At 45.2% G+C, this 24229-nt stretch overlaps 2 protein-coding genes across 6 annotated transcripts in view; one reads left to right on the top strand and one right to left on the bottom strand.

Moving 5' to 3' along the window:
- Nucleotides 1-24229, top strand: part of C5H1orf105 (chromosome 5 C1orf105 homolog) — a 40185-nt gene that overhangs the window by 4944 nt on the left and 11012 nt on the right. The window contains exons 1-4 of one of the 2 annotated variants that reach the window (XM_021198238.1): nt 7898-8069; nt 8966-9051; nt 12253-12337; nt 20101-20184. In XM_021198238.1, the coding sequence (XP_021053897.1) occupies nt 12293-12337; nt 20101-20184 (129 nt within the window). In that variant the 5' untranslated portion in view covers nt 7898-8069; nt 8966-9051; nt 12253-12292. Of the gene's footprint in view, nt 1-7897; nt 8070-8965; nt 9052-12252; nt 12338-20100; nt 20185-24229 lie in introns of those variants that run through there. The other variant, XM_021198237.1, reaches the window with a different exon arrangement.
- On the bottom strand, nt 5350-7796 carry Pigc (phosphatidylinositol glycan anchor biosynthesis class C). 4 transcript variants are annotated; one of them, XM_021198236.1, is made up of 2 exons: nt 7705-7796; nt 5350-6746 (listed from the first exon to the last, which is right to left on the bottom strand). In XM_021198236.1, exon 2 carries the CDS (start codon nt 6520-6522, stop codon nt 5629-5631), a length of 894 nt encoding a protein of 297 aa, XP_021053895.1. In that variant the 5' UTR covers nt 6523-6746; nt 7705-7796; the 3' UTR covers nt 5350-5628. The 4 variants fall into 4 exon arrangements, with proteins under 4 accessions (XP_021053895.1, XP_021053894.1, XP_029395254.1 ...); XM_021198235.1 differs by having other exon boundaries at nt 5350-6733; nt 7705-7786; XM_029539394.1 differs by lacking the exon at nt 7705-7796 and adding an exon at nt 7359-7650.

The following is a 24229-nucleotide window of genomic DNA, read 5'->3' as shown; positions in this document are numbered from 1 at the left end:
ATATAAAATACTAATGGTTTAAAGTATGTAGAGATTGTGTCGGTCTCTTAAATATGATGTTGAGGGAAGGGAATGTAGGATACAAGGGATGACGGGAATTTGAAGCATCCGAAGCAACTGTCTACCAGTCCTAAACTGTAAGCTGGAAACAACCTCCCTGACAGGGCTGCTATGAGAATAAACTAATGTATACTCATGACTGGAACACACAACACCCTGTGTGCCTCTAAGATGTGAATGTTGTTATCAATCAAGCTTCCTGAATTTATGGAGACCTCAGATGTACTTCTTGATTCACAAGTCAGGAAGAATTTCAACCCACCAATGCAACTGCAAAAAGGAATAACTGTAACTTCCACAAGAGGGCACTGTGCCCCAAGCCTACTTGAAGGATTTGAAATACTGCATAATTGTGTAACTGATGCCCTCTGCTGACCTGTTTACTTTTTCTTCTCCTTGGGCCTTTCTTTGGCTTGGAAGTGATAGCATCACATGCGTCCTGTCCTCACGCACTCTCAGCGTGCACTTTGAAACCCAGAGCTGCCCAAAAGCTTTCTGAGAAGTCCAGGAGTACTTACAGACTCATCCAAAGCAGCAGACACAAGCAGGCTTTCCGCAGGGAGTCCTCATGCAGCTACAGATGCACCTGTGTCTTCTAGCCCCCTGATTGGTGTAACAGCACAGGATTAGCAATCTTTTGTCACCCCTGCAGCCCTGCCCCTCCTTGGTGCTCCCCACCCAATAGCGAAGCCTGACACCTGTGTTACTTAGTTTTTCATGGCTGGAAGGAAAAAAAAAAAATTCCCCGTGATGATCAGGCTGAAGGAGGAAAGACTTCCCGTGAACTCAGTTTCAGAGGGTACAGCCTGCGGCTGGTTGGCTCTTTTGGGTGGAGCAGTGTGCCATGGCAGGGAGCCCATGGAGAAACAATGCTGCTCATTTCAAGTCACTGGGAAACAGGTCAGGCCCAGCAGGCCTTCAAAGGCAGACTCTCTGAGAGGCCACTTCCATCCACACCTTTAGTTCGTTCCCTGAAGGTTCTAGCACTAACCAATAAGGTCAGGCATTTGGCACGTGAGTCTTTGACTGACAGATAAGGTCCAAACTATACCAGTTACCAGCTCTATCTGGGCAAAGCAGACAAGACTGCTTCCTCCTCCTGCTTCTCCTCCTCCCCTCCCTCTTTCCTCCCTCCTCTTCTTCCTCCTCCCCCTCTCTCCTCCCCTCCCTCCCCTTCGTCCTCCTCCTCCCCTCCTTCCTCCCTCCTCTTCTTCCTCTCCCTTCCCTCCATCTTCCCTCCCTCCTTTTCTTCCTCCTCCCCTCCCTTCTTTTCCTCCTCCCCCTCCTCCCTCCCTCTTCTTCCTCCCCCTCCCCTCCCTCCTCTTCTTCATCTTCCTCTCCCTCCTCCTCCCTCCTCCTCCTATCTTTGCTCTCACACCACCCCTCTCCAACCTTCCTTGTAACTTAGAACAAATGACAGGCAGAACTCAAGGAGAGAAGCGAAATGGCAGAAGGGAGGTGGCTTTTTATGTAAACAAATATTTGACAGGTTGAGACATAATTACAATACTATTGAACTCTTTCCCCTGATGTGTCCTCCAGAATACAACATTTACTTTAGAAATCTGAGTTAATATACTGCCCACACCATTTCCGTGTGCTTTAAAGTAGAGACTGACAAGCCAATGAGGCATAGGCGAGTCTTACCATCCTAATAACAATAGGTAAGGGTTCAGAATTTCTCAATATTGAAAAACAAAAAGTGACGTTTTTGTTTCATCTCCCTACACCTTTTTCGAAAATCATTTCCACTGCTTGCCTGTGAGATTTTTCCTGGAGAAAATGCAGAAATTCCAGTAAAATTACATTTTCATATGGTCCAGACTTAGCCCGCCCAGTGCCCCTTCAGCATTTTGTCTTCTGTAAGACACAATCTAACAAACACGTGGACAATTGCTTTTACCCTCTGTCTTTTTTTTTTTCAGAGTTTGATAAAGATTTGGTAATTCCCCTACTAGTGAACTCTATAGTAATGTATACCTTTAGTAATATACCTATATAATGTATAGGCCATGGTCACATGTCCCGAGTGTTCCTTCTGCACTGAGTTCCAGTGTCTACTCCAATCTTTAGAAGGCTACTTCCCTTTGATTTCTATCGTTTGGGGTATTCAATTTGTCATTCTGTCACCTTTTTTTTAATTCCTCTATTGCCTAGTTGTGAGGCATCTAAACTGTTAAAAAACAAACAAAAACAAAACAAAAAACAATGGCAACTACAACACCCTGCTCCATCCCGCTTAGCCTTTCCAGGCAGCAGGCTCTGAGCACAGAGTGTGGGGCTCATCCTCTGCCCAAATGTAAGCCTATCCCATTAGTATCATCTGCTCCACGCCCTGCACGCATCAGCTAATTCATGTGGAGCTAATAAGCAGACAAGTCCACTCATGCTAGACTATCTGCAGCCACCCTCTTGTCCTGCTTCCTCTTCTTCCCTCTACATTGGTCCTCCGCCCTCCTGACACCGCCACCCTTGGATACACTTCCTCCTGTTTGTGGTGTGTCACCACTTCATAACTGAAACTTTTGCTACTGTTTATGAATGGGAATTTAAATATCTGATCTGCGGCACACCTGATGTGTGACCCCTGTGAAAAGGTCATTCGGCACCGAAGGGGTCGTGGCCCACAGGTTGAGAACCACTGCTCTACATTGGGGTTAGCAAACTCCCTGGAAATCACTCTCAAACCCACTTGTTCCCCTGCCCACTACCAGACTCTCCATCCAGACCCTCACTTTTCTCCAGAATTGCCACAGTGCTCTCCATGCTCAGCCTCAAAACTGCTGCCAGTCTTTAGACTTCACATATATAAGGTTCTGTAATACTAACATACAGTGTCTTAGTTTATCTCTTTAAAGTCCCTGAGTTTGCCACAAAGCACTCAGCTCCCTGAGACCTATAATCAGTGCTTCTGTTCATCACCAGGATGCTTTAGGTCCCTTCGGACCACGCAATGGATCCACTCTGGATCCTGCTTGTGGTACTTTCCCACCCACCCCCTTCAGCCCCCTTAGCATCCAAACACACTGCTGTACCTTCCCCCTCAAACTCAAGAGCATCTTACAACTCCCCATTCCCCACCACTTCCACACTGACCTTCTAGAGCCACAAATGCGATTGAGTACTGGGTGACTCCAGACAAAGGTGATAGAAAAGAGCTGGAGGTGACAGCAGTCATATTCATTCACCCCACTGCTCTTAAGAGTGGCTCAACATTCTGCTCACTGGCAATGAGTTTCCTAAAGTCGACAACTGGAATCCCATTCAGATAAGGCAATGTATTAAACCATGAAAAAAATTTAAAAAAACAAACCCCACAGCTTTTTTTTTTTCAACAATATCTTGTTACATCCAACTGCCATCTGTTGATGTGGATGATAGAATAATTCATGCCACTTTGGAGACACAATGTGTCCAATCCATTGCAGGCAATGCCTGGATGCTTTGGGCTCCATGGGCAGTTTCTTTGTCTTTTTCCCCAAAAACCAAGTGGCCTTGGGTTTGAGAAAGCAGGGTAAGTGATCTTGGGGGACAATAACCCACTTTTTTTTATCATGAGACAATCATCAATAACAGTAAACATAAAAACTGGCATTAGTTCAAAATCCTCAAGACATTTATGAGAAACCAGAAAAATAAAAAGCATTACTTCACAGTATAGTAATATACTATAGTACTACCCCCTTGATAGTTCTATTTTGAAACGACTTAAAACAAGCAGAGGGCGGTTCCTTCACAGATGGAAGCAGCCACTGGGGAAAGGGTCTCATTCATTTTGTGCCTTTACCCTCTTCAAATTTAACCTACATTCCAACTATTATGACACATCCAATGTCCCTTATCCAATACCAAAAACATTTTTAATTTTTTCCCTCAGATTTTGAAAATTTGACATAGAGGGATAGCTTGAGAATAGGACCATCTAAATACAAGACTTAATTACTTCATATACACCTTATATACCATATTAAGACAGTTTTATACTTTTTAAATAGTTTTGCACAGATTTCATGGTATAGAATGTGGAATTTTCACAGGGCATACCATTGGTGCTCGAACCCTTTCAGAGCGGATCCTGGAGCATTTCAGATTTCAGAATTCTGCATTTGAGATGCTCAGCACAAACATCGGGCTTCGGGTTGGGCTCTCTTCAAGCCATTTCACACAGCTTATCTATTGCAAAAATTCTTCAATATTAAAGGGAAAAACTGAGAACTGAATAGCTAGGTAATTCCAGACTTCACAATTTGTCCCATCTCTAGACAAGATGAATTGCTCATCATCACCAACAGGGCCCAATTACTGGATCAATAGAGAGCTGAACCATGACTCAAGCTCCAACTCTTTCTTTCCTCCCCAGATCTCTGTGACTAAATCCCATCACTTTCCCATCTTTGTGCTTTGACTGTATCGTATGTAGTCACATCTTGCCTGCAAATGTTTTTGTAACCTGGATTGAATTTGAGACAGTATACAAAGTATATTCATATTATGAATCAGATTCACAGCTACTGTAATATTTACTTTCTCTGAAATGCCACAGGTATGACTCCCAAACTGAGTAGAAACAATCACTTTTGGAGCAGTAGCAGCTGCCCTCACTGGGCACACTCGCTTGGTCCAGTTTTCCATTCTTGCTCGTATTACCTATCTGGTTCTCAGAGGTTCTCACCTGCTATCCTCCACGGGTAAATTAAATGTCACCTCTGGTTTCCCAATTGCCTGAGATGAATTCACCCCCCAGCTTCTTTCATATCTCTAACATTTTGTTTCTATGGCATGTAACTCTCCTTGAGTGACCACTTCTGTGGTATTGGACAACATACTGGATGCCACCATCAGGGATTCTCAAATTTGGGCTCTAGATATATAAAAATGTCCCTTAGTACACACAGAAAAGGCTAAACAACTAATTACACTTACACACACACACACACACACACACATGCACACGCACACACACACACACACGCATGCACACACACACACGCACACACAGACACACACGAACACACACACACGCACACACACACGCACGCACGCACGCACATGCACACACACGCACACACGCACGCACGCACATGCACACACACGCGCACACACACACCTTCATACTACTTTTGTCTTATGCTCTCATAAAAACGAGACAGGGCCAGTGTGATGGCTCAGCTGGTAAAGGCCTGTTGCCAAGGCCTGAATTTGATGCATGGGACATACATACTGGAAACAGACAACCCTCTCTCTCCTACACACATAAATAATGGTTTCTTTGTTTTGTTTTGTCTTTTTAAATACTAGACAATGCAATGGATATTACTTTTTTAATAAGCAGAACCCACATTACATCACACAGGGAATGAAGGACAATAATTCATAACAGCACCAGAAAGCTTTTTCAGTCACAAAATAACTGAAGGACAAGCACCTTCCCCTAAGCCCTTGGTCAAACCCTTTCTTCTGATCTCAGCTCTACCATCAGTCGGCTGCTCCAAGAGTGGAACCCTGCCTTGAAATGTTACACTGGTTAGGTTCAAAGTCTTTCTTAATAATGACATGAAGGCCCCTAGATTAGCTAAGGAACCTAGACAAGTCTTCCTTGATTTCGGCTTCATCCCAAGGCCCATGAATATTTTCCTTAAAAAGCTGCAGGTGAATGAGGTAGTAAGGGCAGAGACAGGAGATGGAAAACAGAAGGAGAGCAAAGAGTATGGCTCCCACAGCACTAATGGACAGAAGACCCCCAAAGGCCGAAAGGGCAAAAAGCAGAGTGACCCCTACATAGCTTCGTGGGGTGTACGCCTTCAGTTTCTTCTGTAACATGGGCCACAGTGCAAAGATCTGGATAGCAAACGTCACCATAATGAAGGCATGGAGTGACCGGGGGAGGCGTGAGGCCAGACAAACAGAAGCAAAGATGGCCATGTTCAAGGACAGGGTGCTGGATACGATAGCAGCATTGGCACCATAATCAAAGAAGATGAGATGGCCTAACAGCATAAAGACAGCCATGGCGTAGATAGTGTCCGTACTGACAGACTCCGTCAGGGTCTTTAGCACTGGTGAAAAACCGTAAGTGAAAGTAATGAAGACCAGAGTACTCTTCAGGTCGGCCCACCGGGTCCGCCCACTCTTCTTCCGTCCATCACCTCCATCAATAAGATCAAATAAAACATACCCGACCAAGGAAGATGCCAGTCCGGTCCCAAAAAGCCACTGGGGAGCCAGAAGACCCTCATCCATGTACCACCAGATCACTACAAAAACACAGACACTGCACAGCTGCTGTATCACCACACTGGACTCAAATACCACAGCCCAGTACTGGTATTTCCGGGCATAGATGTTTTTCCGGAGTTCTTCCAGGAACCTCTGGTCAACATAGTTATCAGGGAATGGCTGCCGCTCATATAAAACCTTCTGCCACTTGACTTCTGGGGTGTCTGTTACACGTTGAGCACACATTATCTCATTCTTTCCTCAAATCCAGGCGGGCTCAATCTCCCTCAGAGACGTCCATGGGGTTCTGGTTCTTGATAAAGCTGTAGATTAAGACCTCTCTGGAAATGCCATGCTGATACCCTGCAGAACTTTCCTTGTTTACAAAGCCTTCAGTCCAAGCTGAGCCTGCAATAGATGAGTTTGTTCTGTGGGTCACGACAACACAGCCAAATTCCTAGAAGAGAGAACTGTAAATATACAGAAGCTGGCATCAGATACAATCAAAACAACTCGGCTTACTGAACGCCTAGATAAATTGTGCCTGGTGGCATAATGTGGCATTAAACCTTCACATTTTAAAGTGTAGTCTTAATAACTGATATCTGCATGGCACCACTGACTCGGAATGTTAAGTGTCTTATGCACCTTCTTTAACTGTCACAGCCTTACAAGTTAATACCAGTTAACCTAATAAGACATCTGAGTTTACCTAATAAGACATCTGAGTTTCAAAACAATAGAGTATTTAGGTCCCAAGTTAACAGCGTGGAGCCAGACCTCCTACAAAAGTCTAGTTGTCAAAGTCTGTGCTTCTGGTCATCCTTCTCTAAGCCAGTCTTAACTTGGGCGTTCATACACTCTCAGGTATGTATTATTTTTGCATGAAAATATTTGCAACTTATGCAAATTTATAGGGGCAGAATCCATCCATAGCCATTAAAGTTACCAGGTTCCCAAAGGCATCTGAATAAGTTATCGGTCTAATGGCAACAATGATCTGCACCAAACTCTTGTATGGTCTCTACAGTTTTAGCCCAAACCAAGAACTCAAATCGTCTTTGTTCATTAGCTGAACTTACTATCCTTTAAAGCGCTATATCATCCTAGTTAGTTGAAACAGCAAAACTCTGGCGCAGGATCAAGGAAACAGCCATCCCAGTCAGAAACACGGAGGTCATTCAGCAAATTCGAGGAAGAACTTCCTGCGGGACCTTCTGTATTTCACGGAGGCTTGGATAGACCTTGGCTTTACAAGCCGTACACCCTGGAATCGGCCCTGGGACCTCTGGATTGGAAAGGTCCGCGTCACCGGCCGAGGAAGGGTCTTGGGCACCACTCACGCAGCCGGCCTGCCCCGCCCGCCGCCGCCCCGTCCCAGCCTCGGCTCAGCCGGAAGCTCTCACAGCGAAGGACGCCGGAACCCACCTGCACCAGGCTCTGTAGGGGGTGCACGACCGAGAAGAGCGGCCGCCCAGCTACTTCTACATCCGGGATGCCGGGCTTGGAAGGGGACTACTGTGGAAGAACACTTCCGGATCCGCATTCCTCGGCGGCCATTGCGTCCCCCCCCCCCCCCCCCCCCCCCCCCCCCCCCCCCCCCCCCCCCCCCCCCCCCCCCCCGAGACGCCACACCGCGAGGTCGCTGCTGCCCTCTGCTGGTTGCTCCTCTCCTGGCACTCTGCTCCAAGCGGAATGCTCTAAGCCTGGGAAGCAAATCTCTCCGTGGGAATTACTGCAAGGGTCTGGAAGGCAGGAGAAGGCAGGGAGAGACCGGGGCTGGTGGAAGAGTGGTAACTGCAAGGTGGTTGACATGTGTTGACAGGATCTCAGCCAGGGGACTTTCCACGCATTCAAGCCTCCCTCCTATAGGTGCCAAACCAGGCTTCTGGTATTCACCAAAAGGAGGGGGGGAAAATCACAGATCTCACATAGCATTGACTTGCACAGAGACCATGCGATACTTTTCCAAAGTCAGGCAGCTAGTTAGTAATTGCAAGTAGATCAGAAATATCCAAATGTGGATGGCTCCAAAGCTGGATTCTTTCCTAGACTTTGCCACCTAAAAGGGATGAGGGTGGAGGGCCTTTGAGACAAGAGGTTGCTGGGGTCATGGAAGTGTCACAGGATTTATAAATAGATGGAAGCTGGAAGAGTTGAAAATATAGAGAATATTAAATAGTGTGGGCACAGAGGCAGAAAGCATGAACCCATTTATTAATATTCACACTATCTGTGCTTTGAATTCTTTGTACAAGAAAGAAGGCACTTATTTGTTCTTGGCCACCTTGTGGAATGGTTGAAGGACTCACGTGTTAAAATAGTTCGCAATGTATCGATTGCTGTGTGGTTGATGTTAGCTTACTTTGGTTATTGTAATACCAGCGCTGGCCAAGTATTTTAACTCTTATTTTTAAGTATTTTGCTTTTAATGATATCTACACATGTGCTCCTGAATCCAGGTGACTGTGGGGGCCAGAAGAAGATGCTGGGTCCCCTGCAGCTATGGTTACAGGCACTCATGAGCTGGCATGTGGGTGCTGTGCACTAAACCTGGCTTTTCTCCCAGAGGACGGAGTGCTTTTAGCCACCGAGGCATCTCTCCAACCCTGTGACTCCCTTTAAGATGTATTTTTCCTAAGTGTGATAAACTCTGCAAGCTGATCTCTTTCCATTTCTCTCTCTGTAGGCTTTTGTTCCAAAGTTTGACAAGATCCCTTGGCTGAGTGAGGCCAGCCTGGTAAACAAACCTCTGATCCTGAGCATCCCCAGAAGGTAACTTCCCAGCTCCTGGGGACAGGGCCTTCGAGGCAGAGCTCAGCGGTTGTACTCTTAAGGTGAAGAGGTGCATGTGCCCTGTTGAGAAACCAAGCCGAGTGCACAAAAATAAATAAGAAGTGCCCTGGGTTTCTCAGACAAAGGTTATGCTGTGTACAGGCCTGGCTAGAAGAAATGAGAGCCACCATAACCTTCATTTCTGCACGTACGATTCAACCACAGACACTGTAACTCAAAACACTTCCATAGCTTCCCCCCCACTCCGCTTCAATTTCTAGTCTTCGAATTCTGACTATCAAAAGCCTAGAACTATAACACGCCATCTTTATAGAGCAGCAACTGCTGCATTTCATGTGGCGCCTCCTCCAGTTCCATGGGTCCCTCCCCCCTCACAAAGCCAATAGAAAGCACATTGCTGATTTTGAAAACTGAGGGTTTATAAGTAGGGGCATTTCAGCTTCTACTTAAAATAATTATGTTCTTCATCCAATCCCCCCTCCTTAGTAGTTAAGTTGTCCCTGGGTGTGGTGATAAGTCTTCTCTGGGGGGAGGGTAGGTTGTGAGATGGTGGTGGGAGGTAAGGAATCAGGGTAAGCAAGGAAGGCACAGAGGCAGCTCCATAGGCTTATCTTAACTGGAAATGGTTGCTAGAGAGAGCGCAGTCTCAACGAGTTTCTTTCCCTGTTGATAATTGTCATACATCTTTAGGTCTGTGAGCAAATGACCTAAAATTAGGGGCATCAATGCCTCGATAACACATGTCTGCTTTGTCTGCACTTTTAAAACAGTTCTCAAAGAAAATGATGACAGAATACATAACATACACACATTAGATATAATATACATATGTAAGATATAATATTAAAAAAACAGTTTTCAAAGGCTGATAGATGATTTTGTGTATTTTCAGAGCAAACATTTGAGTGCATGTTGTTCAGGTGTGTGTGTATGTCTGTGTCTGTGTCTGTGTCTGTGTCTGTGTCTGTGTGTGTCTGTATCTGTGTCTGTGTCTGTGTCTGTGTCTGTGTCTGTCTGTGTCTGTGTCTGTGTATGTGTGTGTTTATCTGGCATGAGCAATCCGAGGTTCAATAAACTCAAAGGCTTGCTTAGGAAGTAGCAAAGTTCTATATCCACTGAGAGCTGATCGTACCTCAAGAGTCATCGTGAGTAATGATAACTCAGCATCGGTTTTCAGTTCGACTTAGGTCATAAGCTCACATGCAATCAGCTGAAGCCACACTGATTAGGTTGTTCAGCTGGAGGTAGCAGTGAACAGGAGAACTGACCAAAGGTGACACTCCCTCTGCCTCAGTCAATTTTGTCTCAGGTATCTGAGTCCAGGGCCAAATACGCTCAGTTTTCTAATTAGAAATATAGAAACTTTCCATTGCTAATGCCTGGCATTAATAAGCTAACCGCCACCATCCCTTAGCACTCCCTGCCCATTAGATGTGCCTCCGAACCAGGGGCAAAGCATCCCAGTGCATGCGCATCCCAGTGCATGTGCATCTTGCCTCCAACTCCCCTGTTCTCTGTTCGAGCCTCTGGTGAAAGGCAGAAAATGGAGAGCAGAGCAGAGCTTGAGTGAGGCAGGCTTAGTACTCAACTGGACAGGCATGGTACCTGTTCTTTCAGAGTTAAGATCAGGGTTTTCAGGGAGACTGGGCTATCTGTAGCATCTGGAAAGGGGTGCAGTAACACACACACCACCACCACCACCACCACCACCATTGTCCAAATTTAGGCTAGTGATAAGAAGTTACTTAAGGTAGTAAGTGAAATTCTTCCCAATCAAACGCTAAGACTGAGGGAGCAATCTTGGTGTCTGGTTGGAGAAATGAGCCTACTTACCTCATAAGACTTGTGCAATGACTAAACGGTACCTATGGAGTACCCTCCTCCCTCAGCGGGCAGGATAGAAACACAGCTTATTGGAAAAGGGAAGAGGGGAACTGATGCGTCGCTGTTTTTAAGGACAAAGTGTATTTGTGCAGAGTTCCAAGCCCCACACTCGTTGTTTTGCAGTAACTTCCCTTGGCTCTCAGGGGATTCGTTCTTAGGGATAGTTCAGTGTGCTCCAAGTATTACCTACGCACCCTTGGGCAAGCAGATTAACAGAATGGTCTAGAAAAAGGTAAAGGGATGTTTAGAGGAATATGTCTCAGAATATGCCAGCTTCAAACAAGCTCTGGAAACACAGCTGTGGGGATGGAGGTGAGACCACACACACACACACACACACACACACACACACACACACAACTCCAGAAGTAACATAGAAGTTCCATGAAGCTTCCAGAAGCACTCTCCCAGCTTGGCCGAACTGTGCTGAACCCACACCCATTAGTGAGAGGTTACAGCGAAGCAGGCTTAGGCCAGCCTTCTTGCCTTTCCTGGTCTGTTTGGGGATAATAAATCTGAGTCAGCCCATTCCCATAACAGAGAAGCTTGCAGAGGAATTTACATCAGACCACCCCCCACCCCCCCAGCTTCCTAGGACCCGGGGGAGTGGCAAGAGAAACGAAACAATAAATCCTTCATGAACACCACGCTCCTTTCCCATGAACAATGAACAACGAAATCCCTTCTCACTAAAGCGGAGAGGTGTTCCTGGCAGAAGATCAGCATTCCATGTCTCCATCTCAGTGTCTCTCTGTCCCCACACAGAGGCCTCAGCCCCTCATTCTTTAGCTAAATGATTTTCAGTGGGAGGCTGGGTTAGCCTGTGGAGACAACTGGTGTTGCCCTGTCACATCTTCATGTTTCCCGGCAACCGGGGAGAATGTTCCAGTGAAAGATGTTCTGTGTGGGAGGAGAGAGGAGAGTTGTTTGCGTGTGCAGGGGCATGAAGTCCAGGAAATCCAGCCAGGCACGAAAGGATGGGTTCTTGGTAAGTGTTAAAGCATCCATTGCAGGTGCCTTGGAGAAGAAACCTAAGGAGCACTCCATTCTGTGCACTTAGACTTTCAGGAGTTGCCCTTCCCCCTGACTTATCTGTATCTCATCCACGACTCTCATTGGTTAGTTGAAATTAAAAAAAATAAATTAATTAAATGAATAAGTAAAAAGAAGAGGGAAGCCAAGGTGGCAGAGCTGGGGCAGGGGCAGGGTGGGTGCCCAGGCCTTCCCTGGAACAGCTGGGCAGGCTCTCTCAGCCCAACACTACGATTCTAACTCCCCTTTGCATTGATCGCCTAGGTATCACTCCTCCATTGTTCTGACTTCGTACAAGAAGGACATGTATTTGCCACACTTGCTTGAAGATCCAGGTGTCATATCAAAGGTACTCAGAAAGTTTTCATTGAGCCCAGCTTAATTCTCTTGCTTCAAGAGAATAGGAAGTTTTATAGACATTGTATCTTTTTCTTTTATCCCTACTAGAGAATAGGGATGTATTTCCTAACCTCTTAAGTGAGTCTGTGTCTGGCTCATCATCATTGTTCAGTGAATATTTATTTGTTCAATGAAATGAATTTGTATCACCACACATAAAACCAGGTTTTATTATTTGTCCTAACTGTGACTCAAGTATTTTAGTGCCCCAGTATATCATCACTAAAACTAAATACTGTTAGAAATACCAAAAGGGGAAAACAGAAATTAATTTTGGAAGAGTCTGTCAGAGCCCTTCCTTCAAAGATAGCCCTTCAGCTTGTAGCTGGATGGGCCCTGGTTTCCAGAGCCATTAAACCAGTTTCTTCCTCAACCCCATGAATTACCTACATCTTTTACAAGCAAACCCCACTCCTGTGGAGCCTTCCCATCCGGCTCACAGAAATCTAATACAACTGGTGCTGCGGGCCCCTGGAGGCACCGTGTGGACCTGGGTGTCTGAGCTAAGGTGGTGCTCGAGCTCATAGCACTTGTGGAGAGAGGGAAAGGAGGGACACCCCAGTGACAGTCATGATAGTTTTCACCTATAAAAACTTCAGGGATTCCTGGAGCTGTTCCAAGGCAGCGCCTGAAGGAGAGTTCCCACGGCCCTTGGCCCAGTGCCCAACTGTAGCACTCAGTTACTATAAGCAGCAGTTGTTAGGAGTCAGCACGCCCCCTTTCTATTTATTCTAACACAGTTCAGAAATGAGTAATCCAGTTGCAGCCCACACAAACAGAGCAGGGGCAAGCTGGGTGGGACAAGACGGGTGATACCCACAGACATGTCAGAGACTGGGGCAGAGCACCTGAGAAGGTGGGAGGTAAGGTCATTGCAGGTGGGGGAGGGGTGAGAATCGAGGGAAGAAGTGGTACCTGCTTGGCTTGAAGGTGACACCTATAATCCAGAGCCAGGTTAGAGAAAGCAAAAAGAGACTCAGGCGAAAGAAGGAGTGTCAGTCAAGACATGAACATGCAGGAAATGCTTGACAAGCATTCAAAGGTCAGAGCCCGTAAAGCCAAGAATGGTGAGCAGACATACCACTTTCAGCACGGGGGTGTCAGGGACATTAGTCTCCCTCACAGCCTGAAGAAGCAAGTTCACGTAGGAGGCTACCGTGACTTACACTAGGTGACCGGGAGAAGGAAAACTGGCCACAGAGGCAAGAAGCTTTCAGTCATTGAATATCTAAACTTTTTCGACAAGCCCTCATCGGCTGCCAGATACCTGCCGCCGATGGTGTGCCCTGGGTCTCGGTGCAGTGCGGTAGCCTAGGCACTCAAACACCAAAGCAGCCTGTGGTCTCCAGCAGGGGCTTTCCACCCTGTCATCTCCAGCAGAGGCTTTCCTAAAGACTGGAAGAATGATTCCCTCCCTTTTAGTTATACAGAATGTAGAGTAACTGATATAGTATCAATTTGGAATTGCACGTTTAAAACTGTAATTTATGAAGGAGGTTAAAGCTGAATTAAAATGTAAATTTGAAGATTTCCCAAAAAAAAAAAAAAAAAAAAAAAAAGCTTTCCTCTGATGTCACGTAGCTGTTTGTGACAGCAGTACCTGGGCCTGGCCACTAGATAGCAGTTAGGAGCAATAGCTTCCAGAGGCCTGACCAATAGTGGGCGTGAAAGACCAGTAGATCTAAAAGNAAAAAAAAAAAAAAAAAAAAAAAAAAGCCTTCCTCTCCTGGCACGTAGCTTTTTGTGACTGCAGTACCTGGGCCTGGCCACTAGATAGCAGTTAGGAGCAATAGCTTCCAGAGGCCTGACCAATAGTGGGCGTGAAAGACCAGTAGATCTAAAAGAAACCCCAGGTACGGCTTAGCAAGAATGAGAAAGCCACGGACTGTACCCTCCTTTTTCTCTTCCTAGGGACTGCCCCTCCACTGTGTGTGTGTGTGTGTGTGTGTGTGTGTGTGTGTGTATCTGTCTGTCTGTCTGTCTGTCTGTGTCTGCGTGTCAGGCACCATGCTGTGCCTCAAGTCAGATCCTTAACTGTCACAACAGACCTCCACAATATGCTATGAGCTGAGTCCTTGCAACATACATGCTGTGAGGTAAACAGGCTCAGCAGCTGCTCTTTTCCAGAAAGAAACTATGTCGCACCTCAAAGGAGTGGAATGTTTTGTGGATACTCCATCTCTTTCTTTCTCCCTAAACCCGGGACCTGCCAAGAAACTGCTAACCATCCTGCAGCCAACTGGACACTGTATTGGTGCAAAGGTCCTGACACCTAGCTAGCTCTTTTTCACCATCAACAGCCTAAGGGCACAATCTGAAGGGTCACATTCCACAGTAGCATTCCTCACGTGCCCTGGAGGGGCCTTGCAGCAGCTGAGGGTAGCAAGTGTGCCTGGAGCAGACAGAGGACAAAGAAAGACACAGGTCTGAGAGAGGAAGGCAGACACCCACCGAGAGTAGACTGCATAGAGGGGCCTGAAATGGTACCCACCAGGGGATGGGGGCGGATGGAGGCCCAGAGATGGTAAGGGAAAACTATTGAATAAAGGCAAGACACGAAGCCTAAACATTTCCTCAAATGTTTACTGGGCAGAGACTTTTTTCACTAGCCACACTCTCAAGTAGAACTTGGCCTCATGAATGTTCCAGGAAGGTTACTTATTCCACAGAGAGGGAAAAGGAGAGCATGGGTGGCCTGGGGAACTACAGCTAGAGGCTCTAAACCCACTTGCCAACCTGTGGGGTTGAGTACAAACCAGCCAGGACTCGCAGGCTATGCACTGATTATGGCTCTGTCAATCCCTGTCCTTACGTGCTCTCTACTCTCTCTGATCTGACTTTGGTTTTCCGGATCTAATGACGTCACAGTGAACACGACAGCATTATTTATTTGGCCCTTACTGCTAAGGCCTGTAACTAGAAGCTTTGGCTGAAGACGCTGTTCACCTTGGAAACAATACAAGATGAATCCCATTTTCTCACCACAAAGAACTCCTTAGCTAATTATTTCCCGTGGATTCTAAATTTTGAAAGTCGTGACCACATGAAACTACCTCATATGCTCCTAAGTCCTTTTTCTGTTTATATTTATCAACTATATACAATTATAAAAATAATTTTAGAATAACGAGCATGATTGTTGTAAAAATGATTATGGTCACAGAACTTAAGTTTAATAAACCTGGATGGTAGACGCCTGGTTCTTTTGTGTTTGTTTAACATTTTTTTCCTAGCGAATAGTAGGGGGACTTTTGAAACCATATTCACACTTATTCTGTCATGAAAGTCATTGATATTTTCAGATAGAGGGGGAAAGCCTCTATGTTATTAATTCTACATAATTACTTTATGAACTTTCTGGAATAGTGACTATAGTCCCCTGACTATAAAGGGTATAGGGATAATTACGTCTGCAAGTGGACTCTTAAGCATCCTTTTCCCCTGACAGGGTGGGGTTATCTGCCTCTGACCCTTTTATAAAAACAAAGCAAGACAAAAAATACCCATCCCACTAAAGCTAAGTGGGTTTGTTACCAGACAAGTCTTTTAGTCTTTCAGGGCTAATATTTCCTCACTGGGTTAGTGAGAAAAGAAACCAGGAAGATCTCTTCCAGCTCAATCCGGAGTAGAACACAGGAAAGGGAAAGACATGACAAAGGGCAAAAAGAGTACAGGCCAATCCTTAGTTACAGTCAGGTCAAGGTTGCGTGGTCTATTTTTAAAATCGCTGTCTGGTATTTACATTTCTAGTTTCTCCTATGTAAACGTGTGTGTGTGTGTGTGTGTGTGTGTGTGTGTGTGTGTGTGTGTGAAGAATAAAGCAAACTTCAGGTTCTTTACCAAGCATTTTAAAAAGTCAAAATCTTAGGCCATGAGCCCAGCTCTTAAGAACCTCAGAAAATACTGTCCTAAAATAAGATCTTCCAGCTGTGAAACATGAAGAGGACCCCTCAACATCTGGGGACTGGTTGACATCTGGCTACACCTCTGCTAGGCCTTCAACAGGTTGTTGTCACTACTACTTGGATCTGTCTTGAAGGCAGCTGCTTAGGGAATAAGAGACACAGTAACACTTCGTTCGGCGTCTCTAGCTGGAGAGGTGGCATCACCAGAAGCTTGGCTATGAGCCTGGCCAGTTTTCTCTCTGCTGCGGCTGCTATGCTAGCTGTAGGGGAAGAGCATAAGGGGGGAACGGAACAGGCAGAAAAGGCCTTGGTTCCAAGGCTGGGAAAGGAGGAAGGATCAGAAAGGGGAAAGAGCAGAGGAAGGGAGCCCTTCTGAACATGGAATCCAAAATGACTTATGTCAACTTTAGATTTGCCTAGCACAGCTGCCTTCTGTAACCCTGAGCCTACTTACCCTCCAAATAAAAAGGACCAGAGCAGCTCTTCTTGGAAACAAGACTGGCTGATCGTGAGCCCAAGCTGCTGTATGGCCAAGAATAGGTTTTGCTCACTGGGAGACTAGCCTTTGTCCACTGTATTAATTAAGATGGGAAGATCTGTCCATTGTGGGTGGCATCATTTCCTGGGGAGGGGATGGATCCTGAACTGAGCACTAGCAGGCAAGCATTTCTTGAACTGCTTCTTGACTATAATGCCATGTGACCAACTGCTTCATTTTCTGCCATCTCAACTTCTCCGCTATAATTGACTGTGTACCTTGGAACTATGAGCCAGAGAAAAACCCTTAAGTTGCTTTGGTCAGTGTATTTTATCACAGCAACGGGGAAAGGAAAGCTGTGTCTTAGAGGATACTGAGTTAGCAAGGACAGATTAAGAATCTAAAGAATATTTTTATCCTTTTCATGCCAAAGGATGGTAGCCACTATTGTTACTGGACTATATGAGCACTGCCAGAGTTGTTAGTAACTGTACCTTGGGGATTTCACTAATATGTTTGCCCCTCAAAAATGCAGGTAATGGATGGAGGAGCTACAGGGTAGGTGACCTCTAGAGAGCCTGGGAAGACATGGCAGAGAGCTAGTTCAGCTCAAACCTAAGGAACATACACAAAGAGCCCTCTTTATACAAGCCCTCCTCCCATCAGAAAATCTAGATATTCCAACCACGGGAGGACAGTTTGCTTGCTTATTCTCCTAGGCTATTGCATACTGTTTTCTGGACCTGGGATCCCCTCGCATCCTCTTGTTCTCTCTCTCTCTCTCTCTCTCTCTCTCTCTCTCTCTCTCTCTCTCTCTCTCTCTCTCTCTCTCTCTCACACACACACACACACACACACACACACACACACACACACACACACAGAGGAGCCTGTCTACTCATCTCTTGCCACTTTTCTCTTCTCAGACCCTGTCCTCTGTTCGTTTCTCCCAGTGCTCAGCAATGCTCTTGAGCTTTGGGATGCCCAGCTAGAGTCTGAATCCAAAATGATCCCACAGAAATTTGTGTTTTGAGCATGTCATCTGCAGCCTATGGGACTAAGTAGAAGGCTGTGGAGCCTTTAGAAGGTCAGGCCCAGCTGGAAGTAAGAGCACTTGGGTCTGGACTTTGAGGGTTATCCCTACCCCTGCTTCTGCATGAGCTGTCTACCTCCTGGTCCACTATTATGTCAACACACTGCTGCTATCAGCTCTCGCTACCATGGACCAAATGACTCTCCCCCCAACCCCAAACCAGGGTTGACTAAGTCCCTGAAACTGTAAGCCAGGGAGAACAAACCTTTCTTTCCTTGTTTCTGTCCAGTATTTTGTCATAGAACAGAGAAAAGTAGCTAATACAAACACAGTCATGCTCTTGAGATTCTGATTGCTGGAGGGTGAGCAGCTTGACATGAGGAGCTGTGTCTTATTTACCTCAATGTACCTAAAGAATAGATGAATTTGTGTTAGCTTCATATCCTCCTGAGAGCGTTGTCTTATTTATAGACCCATAGGGCACCACCTCATATATGCTGACCACACAATAAATGCTGGTTGTTAAATTACCTAATCTACTCATTCACACTCATGCTTGTACTTGCCAAACCTCAACAATAATACTGAGTTAATTCTTTGTTGTGTCCTATAAAGATGAAGTATTTTTATGTTGCGGGGAAATATTTAAAAAGTGAACCATCACGTTCCCGCACTAGTGGCAGCATCAGTGGGCCACTGAGCTTCAGCTGGGTGATCTCATCTCGGAGGTCTCTCTGCCCACCAACTCTCCAATACCCCCCCCCAAGTTCCTCTCGCTATCATACAAGGCCCCACGTACCCCATGCTCAGCCATCACAACACCCAATTACCTGCTGGAATTAAAACTCTTAAAGCTTATAGTTAACCAATCAATAAAATCACAATTTACAAGATGCCAATGCAATAATTTCAGAGCCAATTGATAATGATAAAAGCTTTATCCCAATTATTCTAACCTTATGAAATCATAACTACCTGTGGCTGCTTCCAGCCACACTGGTTCATGTCTGCCTCCATTCTCCTCCACTCTCTCCCCTGAAACACTCTTTGTCTCTGCAACTCTTAGCTCCACCTCCCTTTTCCCTGTCCAATCACAGGCCTCTTCTGCACTAATGTAATTGGACAGGGAAAATCCTGCGACAGTTTTAACTACTTATCAGAAGAGTCCAACTTTTGTTAGTAGTATTCAGTCTTCAAACTCCAAACACCATGTCTCTTCCAGAGGATGAAACTACTCTCAGATCAATGTGGCAAAGGTCACCTTCGGTGCACACTAATCATGCTGGGTGAACGTGTTCAACCTCTCCTGTCTCCCATACCTTCCAGGGTAACAGGAATGAGTCAGGGCATACATAGGTCAACTGGAAGGGGAAAGCTAAGTTGATAGTCATTGCCTTTTTGTCACTGTGGTGTTTCTCTTGCCTGTATTCTACACTCTCTGTGGGTGTATCAGATCACTCTGATGTCAGTGCGCATGACAAGGTGTTAGGTAGAATCTCCAGATGTAATTTTATATTCAAGTTCTCATCTGCCTCCTAAGGGATCCTCTGCCAGAGATGTACATTAGAGCCTTCTGTTCCAGGTATACATGCGCCCAGTCTCCCTCCCATTTTGTATAGATGACATCAGGAAAAAAGCAGTTCTTACAGTGGACAGAAGGGAGCCCCATCCTTTTTCCATGAGCTGTTGCTTTGCCTTCTTCCCCAAAGAAGGGGACTCAGAAGACATATACCAGCCCTAGTTCAGCTATGGCTTAATGCGTGGTTATACAAGTGCCAGGTTTTGGTGGATCATGGATCAACTTTGGGAGCCAAAGCTGAAGAGAGCTAAGTAATTGATACAAAGGATGCTACCTGGAAGAACCTCTGGAAAGACTTAGAGGAACGTCTTCATTGAGTTAAAGGTTCTCAGGCCATTTGGTGGAACTTACTTGAAAACAGGGGAAACCTATGGGGAAATACAGCCCATCTGCCATGCATGCACAGGCTAAATGACAGAGATCTTACTGGATTTTAGTCTCTAGTCCCCTGAGCTAGCTGTCCTTGTATATCACTGTATACAGCCATACTGAGACCAACACGCTGTCTATAGTCGCCCCCTCCTGCTTAAGCCCTTTTAGAACCTATTAATGGCAGCAAATTCCAAATTCAGCAACCACCCTGGAGAGCTAAAAATCAGAGTATCCATCTCTTTTTTGTGAAAGAAAAAAACATTCCCTCTTTTGCCTACTTTTAACCTTTTCCACGCCCTGGGTATCTTACCCTCTCCTCACCCATCTCTGTCCCCTTTCCCCATAGGCTAGAATGAACGAGCATGAAAACCTGTCGCCCAGAAACAAGCCACTGTGTTCTACATGTCGAGGATATCAAAAAGTGAAAACGGTAGGTAAAGGGCGACCGCAAGCGTATGTGCCTTCCCAGGTCCAGAGCTCCTCTGCCTCCCCAGCAGCTCTGTCCAAAGAGCTTGTGATGGAGCCCCTTACAAAAAAGGCTCCGACTGAGCCGGCAAATGAGGCCAGGGATCCTGAGGGCAACTGATACAATATTAGCAACTTTCTCCATTTCACGGAACAGAAAACAAACCAGGGTAGGGGATCAGAGGGGAAGAGATGAGATGAGCCACTTTGAGGCTTGTTATTAGCTACAGACTTACAGAGACTCCAAGAGCCATGGGCTTTCTTCTCTCACCGTGACATCTCCGACACACACACACACACACACACACACATGTGTGTGCACACTCGCACATACATATACACACACACCAAGTCATCTGCATTATTACAATTATGAAACAAGTTGCTTCCTTTGGAATTTGTCATTAATTCAGTCTGAGCCTCAGTTTTTAAAAAAACAAACAAACAAAAAAACAACTGGGGAGAGGTCCTAAGTGGTTTCAGCCAGCCAGGAGTGTCCCTTGGCCTGGATAATTATAATTTGTAGTGGAAAATACTAGTAAGGAGGAATGTTATGGGAAAAGAAGTCTCTCAGGAGATCTGAAAGGGACAAGGAGACAGTGCTGCCACATGTCAGAGTCACTACAGAAAAGAGGCCTGATGTCGGGGAGATGGCAGATCAGGATGAGGATGTGGGTTAACTTAGGGTTAGGATTAGGGCCGCGTGGTATTGGGTTAGAGTAAGGATTAAGAGTGATTTAGCTCATGGTTAAGTACAGGTGATGAAGGACCACTTTTTAAGTCTGATATCCACCAAATCTCCTTGGACTTAAGGAGGCTTAACAAAGGGTTAATGGATGAGGGAGCACAAGGACCAATTAGATAAGGAGGAAGGCTGAGCTGTGTGATCAGTGAACGTGACCTGAGTGGATTCTGGCAAGTGCTGCCCTCCATGTTATCATCTCTTGGTTTCGCACACACCGGGGACCACAGTGTTCAGTGTGAACATTGACTGTGGTCTGGACTGGGATCGCTCCTGGTTCCATTTCTGGAATCACATGCAGAATGCCCCGACCTTGGGGATAAACTGGCCACGGCCCACAGGCACACTTGGGACTTGAGAAGATCCTTTCTCAAGGCCTCTTCCTTGCTCTTTGCCCTAGCTTAGGCCTGACAGGAATGCACATGTAGGTCATGGCTTCAGTGCCACCACAGTGACAGTCTTCAACACAACAGTACCTGGAAACCCTGCCCTACAGCTGTCAAAACTGGCTGAGAAACTACAGAAAGAGAGAACACAAGTCTGAGGTGCGATCCCTGCACTACACAGGATCCTTCAAGGGGAGGGACTGGTGAGCTGCTGTACTTCCTGTGACACCATCCTTCCTTAGCAGCTGACTCAGTGATAGTTGGGGAAGATGTAAAGACCCCTAGGAGCAGAAGAGACTTTGTCGGCATACTATTGAGCAAGCAATAGATTATTGAAATAATTGGATGTATTTTTTTTCTGGGAATAATATAATGAACTCTTTCAAAAAAGGAAATTTCAGAAATTGTATAAATTCATCGAAGCATGCCAGCATACCATTGAACAAGCAAAAAACTATTGAAGAAATAAAAAAAATTGCCAAAATTTTAAGCAACTGATAATGGATATATATATATATATATATATATATATATATATACATATATACAAATATATATTTGTCAAACATACCAAAATATATAGAGTATAGCAACAGCAATACTATGAGAGAAGTTAACACCAAACTCCACATTCAAAACATTCTTATCAAACTGCTAATGACATTCCAAACATACCTAGAAAAAATGTAAAATTCATATGGAAACTTAAGTAACTGAATAGGCAAAGTTATATTGAGTAAAAAAACAGCTGTCTTACTTCAAAATACAGGACAAGCTATAGTAATCAGAATAGAAAGGTGTTGGCATAGAAGCAGACCCATAGACAAGCAGAAAGCAGAGTGCCCCACGCTTTACAGCCATTGGATTCTCAGCAAAGAAGTCAGAACTGTGAACTAGGGGGAAAGACAGTCTCTCTATGAAGAGTTCTCAGGAAGCCAGGCACTCACAGGGAAAAGAGAAACCTGGCTCCTCCTACCTTCCAAAACCAGAAACAGATCAATCGCCTGCTAGGAAGGAACGGGAAACCTACTCATGATATCTACATAGGCTATGATTTGGAGGGCAGAGTAAGACACCCACGATCAGAAAATAAATACATAAACATAAATGCATGAGAGTATACAGCAAGCAAAAACCCCAACAACAAAAGAGCAGAGTGAAGAGACAGCTGTAGGACGGACGGGCAGGTTGTGAACCACTCTTACAAAAGGCTAATGTCTGGAATATATAAGGAACTTAAAATTTCAATAATAAAAAAATCCATATATAGAATGAGCAAAGGTTATAAGCAGTCACTTCTCAGAGAGAGAAATTCAAATGAGCAAATTTATGGGAAAAAAAAACTCTACTTTAGTAGGAACACAAACACACCGTCATCTTCTGATTAGAATAATTATTATCAAAAAGTCCATAAGTAACAAATGCTGGTAAAATCTGTGAGGGAATGTGTGCATATCGGTGGTAAGGGGAGGGAGTTAGTCATTCTGGAGAACATTTAGGAGCACAGTGGCTCCTAAAATACTCCAAGTAGGACCTCCATGTGACCCAACCATCCATCTTCTATTACATAGTCGAGGAACCAGTCCCAGCTTATCAGGAAGGTGTTTGAGCGCGTGCACTGATTACCATGTTATTTACAATAGCTAATATACATGTCCAACCTTGAGGCCTGAGGCCACGAGAGGATAGAGGATGGGTGGAGATTGCATAAAGGACGATTACCCAGCAACATAAAGAATAGTGTCTTCTCATGAGCAACAGAAATCTTATACAGACCGATGTCCCTGCGCTAATGTAAGGAGATAAGTGAGGTCCAGAGACACATATTACCTAGTTTCTCATACATAGGGTTTTTCTTAAAAAGCTGATCGGGATATGTAATAGAGATCATTAAAAGCCGGTGGTGGGAAAGAATAAGCTGACTGGTGGGTGCCAAAGTATAGATGGATGTAACGGGTCCTGCAAGTATGAGTCTAGCACAGTGGGATGACTGCGGTTCATGGTAACCTATTATTTTATGTGTCCGTAGAAGCAAGGAGCTGAGGGACTACAAATACAAACCAATGATTTGGAAAGTGTCAAGGTGTCGAAGTGAGCTCACTGTGCTAAATAAATTAATACAAATACATGTTTGTCACATTGTAAAAACTTGTGTAAGGACAGAGAAATATTTAACTACCCTGATTTAGTTATCACCACACTATGCACATATATTAAATTATGACCATAAGTCTGTACACTTTTAAGTTTAAGAAAATCAATAAACGTGGGAAGAGAATGACTAGGTTCACCCTGGTGTAATTTGTCTCAGAAACAAAAATGCCATTGTTGGCAGCTTTGGTCTGTGCATCCCCTAGACCCATCCTTGTGCATAAAAAACTACCAGCCTGAGTGAGGGGCTTTAGAACAAGGCTCATGCTACTCCACAGGAGATCAATAGTTCCCTGCCCCACCCTTTTTTGGAGCACAGCCAATCATAGATGAAATTTTGGAAAATGGCAAGGTCTTTTTCTGGCATTTTCTCTTGCCTTTCATGTGTCTAGAAATCTCCCCCCTAAGTTCTCACTGAAGTCCTTGCTGCCCCCCACTTTCTCCAGGTACTCCTGGTCTCCTGGTCATCCTGTTCCCCATTCACCCCCTGACCCCCATCTTTCCTCAGCCAATGATTCAGAAGAACAATCTGACTGAAAATGGTAGAGCTGGCATGGATTTTTTCCATTTTCAGGCACCTCTAGAGGTACTGGACACAGAACAGTTTACAATTTTATTGGCGAGTAAACCAAGGGAACACCTGCACCAGTATTTTTGTAATTGTCACTTCAGTGTCCTAGGGATAAGCATTTGGCGGGGAGGTGCTGAGTGAACGTGCCTCCTCCCTTAAG

This window comes from Mus pahari, chromosome 5 (assembly GCF_900095145.1).
Source record: "Mus pahari chromosome 5, PAHARI_EIJ_v1.1, whole genome shotgun sequence".
In the NCBI taxonomy this organism is placed as follows: domain Eukaryota; kingdom Metazoa; phylum Chordata; class Mammalia; order Rodentia; family Muridae; genus Mus; species Mus pahari.
The sequence above is the reverse complement of the archived record's forward strand: the minus strand, read 5'-3'. Positions and strand labels throughout refer to the sequence as shown.

Excerpts from the sequence above, each read along its gene's own strand:
- Pigc (XM_021198236.1), bottom strand. The coding sequence starts at position 6,522 with ATGTGTGCTCAACGTGTAACAGACACCCCAGAAGTCAAGTGGCAGAAG.